General features: G+C 35.5%; 1 protein-coding gene across 1 annotated transcript in view; it reads right to left on the bottom strand.

The window, feature by feature from the left end:
- LOC107693459 (reversion-inducing cysteine-rich protein with Kazal motifs-like) overlaps positions 1 to 1,554 on the bottom strand; it is a 58,797-nt gene extending 57,243 nt beyond the window's left edge. Inside the window, exon 1 of the mRNA XM_016492865.1 lies at positions 1,371 to 1,554. Coding sequence (XP_016348351.1) covers positions 1,371 to 1,518 — 148 coding nt within the window. The 5' untranslated portion in view covers positions 1,519 to 1,554. The remainder of the gene's footprint in view (positions 1 to 1,370) is intronic.
- Between the last annotated feature and the right edge of the window lie 2,719 nt (positions 1,555 to 4,273).

The following is a 4,273-nucleotide window of genomic DNA, read 5'->3' as shown; positions in this document are numbered from 1 at the left end:
TAGATAGATAGACAGACAGATAGATAGATAGACAGACAGATAGATAGATGATAGATGATAGATAGGATAAATGATAAATGATAGATAGATAGATAGATAGTTGATAGATGGATAGATAGTTGATAGATGGATAGGTAGATGGTAGATGGATAGATAGATAGATAGATAGATAGACAGACAGACAGACAGACAGACAGACAGATAGATAGATGGATAGATAGTTGATAGATGGATAGATGGATAGATAGACAGATAGATGGATAGTTGATAGATAGATAGATAGTTGATAGATAGTTGATAGATAGTTGATAGATGGATAGATAGATAGATGATAGATGATAGACAGATAGACGGATAGATGGATAGTTGATAGATGGATAGATGGACAGATGGACAGATAGATAGATAGACAGATAGATAGATAGATGATAGATAGATAGACGGATAGATAGTTGATAGATGGATAGATAGATGATAGATGATAGATAGATAGATAGACAGATAGATAGATAGATAAATAGATGATAGACAGATAGACGGATAGATGGATAGATGGACAGACGGACAGATAGATAGATAGATAGACAGATATAGATGATAGATAGACAGATAGATAGATAGATGATAGATAGATAGACAGATAGATAGTTGATAGATGGATAGATAGATAGATGGATAGATAGTTGATAGATAGATAGATAGATAGATAGATAGATAGATAGATAGATAGATAGACGGATAGATGGATAGATAGTTGATAGATAGATAGATAGATAGATAGACAGACAGATAGATGGATAGATAGATGGATAACAATCACTTTGCAAAAAAAAAAAGTAACTAACACAATTAGTTACTTTTTATGGAGTAACACAATATTGTAATGCATTACTTTTAAAAGTAACAGACGGCCACTGTTTCCCAAACACATCCTCCAGCGGAAAATACCATCTCTGACCTCCTCAGATCAGCACTGGTTTGTCACGACCTGCCACTTTAAAATAAAAACCAGAAGAAATATTCAAAGATATGCAAGAGAAGAAGATCATATCTATGGCTTTGGAGGTGAGTGCATGCAGCGTTATATTAAAAGGTTTGATTGTGTTTCTGCTGGAATATAGCTGCTGTTTGCTTTGAAGGCTATTGTTGTGCTCTGATGGGCAGGACACCTTACATTCAAATCACTGTTTATCAAGATAATGACAGCCTCTTGAGGCCAGACATAACCGATATAACTTGAGATAATAACAGTAGGCGTTCCAAGCTAAACTAAAACTGGAGACTGTAATGACTTTTTCTGGCAAATAAGTGTCTTTAATGAGCTACTTTATAAGTTGAGTGCCGGAAGCTTCGCTGTGATTAATACTCACAATGGAAATGTTGGTCTTTGTTGTGGCATTGAGCCTGAAACAGATGAAAGAGCGTCAGGAAACACACTGATTCTGCAATGTGCTTCACATGTGCACAGCTAGAGCTCAGCCATATGAAACCGCTGCTATATTTATCCTCAGCGAACATAAAGTCACCCTAACCTTCATTACCCTAACGAGCCAATCACAGAGCAGGGCTGACGCACAGCTGACCACTCCACACATTATCACACTGCATGTGGAGGCATAATCTTACCTGTACATTAAAGCTTCCGCTAAAAGAAATAGTCCGTTACATTGTAAAAACAATCATAGACAAAAACTGCTACAATATGACAGTTATATTAATACTGAATTCCTCCAAGGTCATTTTCACTACAAACAATAACTGCGATGCAATTTGGTGAAAGTTTCGTTTGTTTGAAAGAAAGAGCGAGTCTGCGGTGTGATATGAAAGTAGTTCCGGTTTCATTGAAAGAGCGGACTGATTTACAGCATTGAGCGATTTAAATTGCTCCAAATTTTGTGGCATTCAAAAATGATGTCAAATTTTAAGTTATGTCTTGTAATTGTTTTTGGAGCATAATAAAAAACTAAACTAATAGTATGAAAGTGTAATATAAAGTATAAAATAAAATTATAACGTATTTTGTGTTACAATAAATAATGAGAAATGTACATTTCAAATAAAAAGCTAAAAAGACCCATGATAACATCAAACCAATGTGAAGCCAGGACATGTGCAATAAATTCATATTAAAAGCTATCACTGTTTACATGATTTGTTCCCACAACATTCCTCTGTGAGGGGAAACAGGCGTGCTGTTGGTAAATGATGTGCTGGCAGCTGATGTAATGCTGTGTTAGTGCCAGTCCTCACCGAGTCCAGAAAAACAAGCCAAACTCATGCCAGCTCAGAGAGAGAGAGAGAGGTGCAAACTCTCCATTCAGATTCCCACTGACGGCACATCATCAGCACACACAACATTCACCTTCTGCTTGACCACAGGACAGTCTTTCTAAATAAACAGCACAAAATGTGACCCTGGAGCACAAAAGCAGTCTTAAGTCGCTGGGGTATATTTGTAGCAATAGCCAACAATACATTGTATGGGTCAAAATTATCCATTTTTCTTTTATGCCAAAAATCATTAGGATATTAAGTACAGATCATGTTCCATGAAGATATTTTGTATGTTTCCTACCGTAAATATATCAAAACTTAATTTTTGATTAGTAATATGCATTGCTAAGAACTTAATTTGGACAACTTTAAAGATGATTTTCTCAATATTTAGATTTTTTTGCACCCTCAGATTCCAGATTTTCAAATAGTTGTATCTCAGCCAAATATTGTCCTATCCTAACAAACCATACATCAATGGAAAGCTTATTTATTCAAAAGATTTACCCTTATGTCTGGTTTTGTGGTCCAGGGTCACATATGAAAATAATAAGTATTTAAAGATCAAATTTGGAAAAAAAATTGTTTTATTCAATAGACAAACACTGCTTCAAATGACTTGCTTTAAAAAATCTATAAAAATGTGATTTGATGCTGATCTGATCTCTTAATCAGACAGATTGAAATCTCAGTGAAATGGATGCAGTATCCAAAAATAAAAAAAATTGCATAATTAATTCAAACAGTTAAATTACATATTTATCCGGTCACTGTATAAATAAAACACTGAAATTAAAATTAAATACAAACAGAATAAAAAAACAAATAAATGACGCGATCAAAAATACTTTTTTTTGGAAAATCAACAACAAAAATACAATATGAAAAGTACAGTGCATCCAAATGACAAAGAAAGTGGATCTCCGTAGTCCATCACTGGGAATCGGCCAGCACACTTTACATTCGAGAGCGACGGTGGCTGTGTTAAAGTTCACGGGGCTTCTCCTCCGTCAGGCTTCAGGATCTGTGGTGCCATCGTCTGTGGCGGATGTACGGACCTACACACACACACACACACACACACACACACACACACACACACACACACACATGAGCCGAGGCACTCGATGCTCAACAAATAATTGCTGAACTTTCTATTCATCTGTGAATCCTGAAAAATAAAATGTATAACGGTTTCCACAAAAATATTGTGCAGCACAATAAACAAATCATTGTTTTGTGCAGCAGATCAAATGATTCACTGAAAACTTGAAATAATTTATTTGTTGATGAATCAGTCATTACTGCTAGTGTCATGAACTCAAGAAGAGCAAAGGAGGATGTCAAGATTTTAGTCAGTAATAACATACACTACTGTTCAAAAGTTAATAAGAAAACAGAAATACATTACAGTTTAACAGAGATTCACATAGAAAACTGCTGTTTTACATTGTAATAATATTTCATAATTTTTACTGTGTTTTTGATCAATTAAGTTTGCTGTTTGAATTGTATTTGACATATGATTTGTCTAATAAAACAGTAATCATGAAGGCCCATCCCTAAACCTGACCCTCAATGCTTCGTCATTCATACAAATTCACCACCAATTCAACAAAGCGTCATATAGTTATGAACAGTCATGAGACGGTGTGGACCAAAACAGACAGCGATCTACATGTAACGTGGGGTTTGGGTTTCATGTTCATTGCTCTCATGTCTTTTATTTTGGAGTTTAGTCATGGTCCCTGTCTAGTCATGTGATTCCCTTGCCCTCATGTTATCCTGCTATTGGTTCTTTGGTTCATGTGTCATGTTCTCATTGGTTGTGTTAGTCATGTGTCCTGTCTCTCATTGGTTGGTTCTTGTCAAGTGACCCTTGTTGTTTGATATAAATAGCCCTTATGTTGCCTTTGTTCTTGGTCGAGTATTGATGTTGTAACCTGCTGTTGGTGAGTTAAGTCTGTTCATGCCAAGTCAAGTCTGTTCAAGTCTGTTC

Source organism: Sinocyclocheilus anshuiensis, unplaced genomic scaffold, assembly GCF_001515605.1.
Source record: "Sinocyclocheilus anshuiensis isolate Anshui unplaced genomic scaffold, SAMN03320099.WGS_v1.1 scaffold987, whole genome shotgun sequence".
NCBI lineage: Eukaryota > Metazoa > Chordata > Actinopteri > Cypriniformes > Cyprinidae > Sinocyclocheilus > Sinocyclocheilus anshuiensis.
The sequence above is the reverse complement of the archived record's forward strand: the minus strand, read 5'-3'. Positions and strand labels throughout refer to the sequence as shown.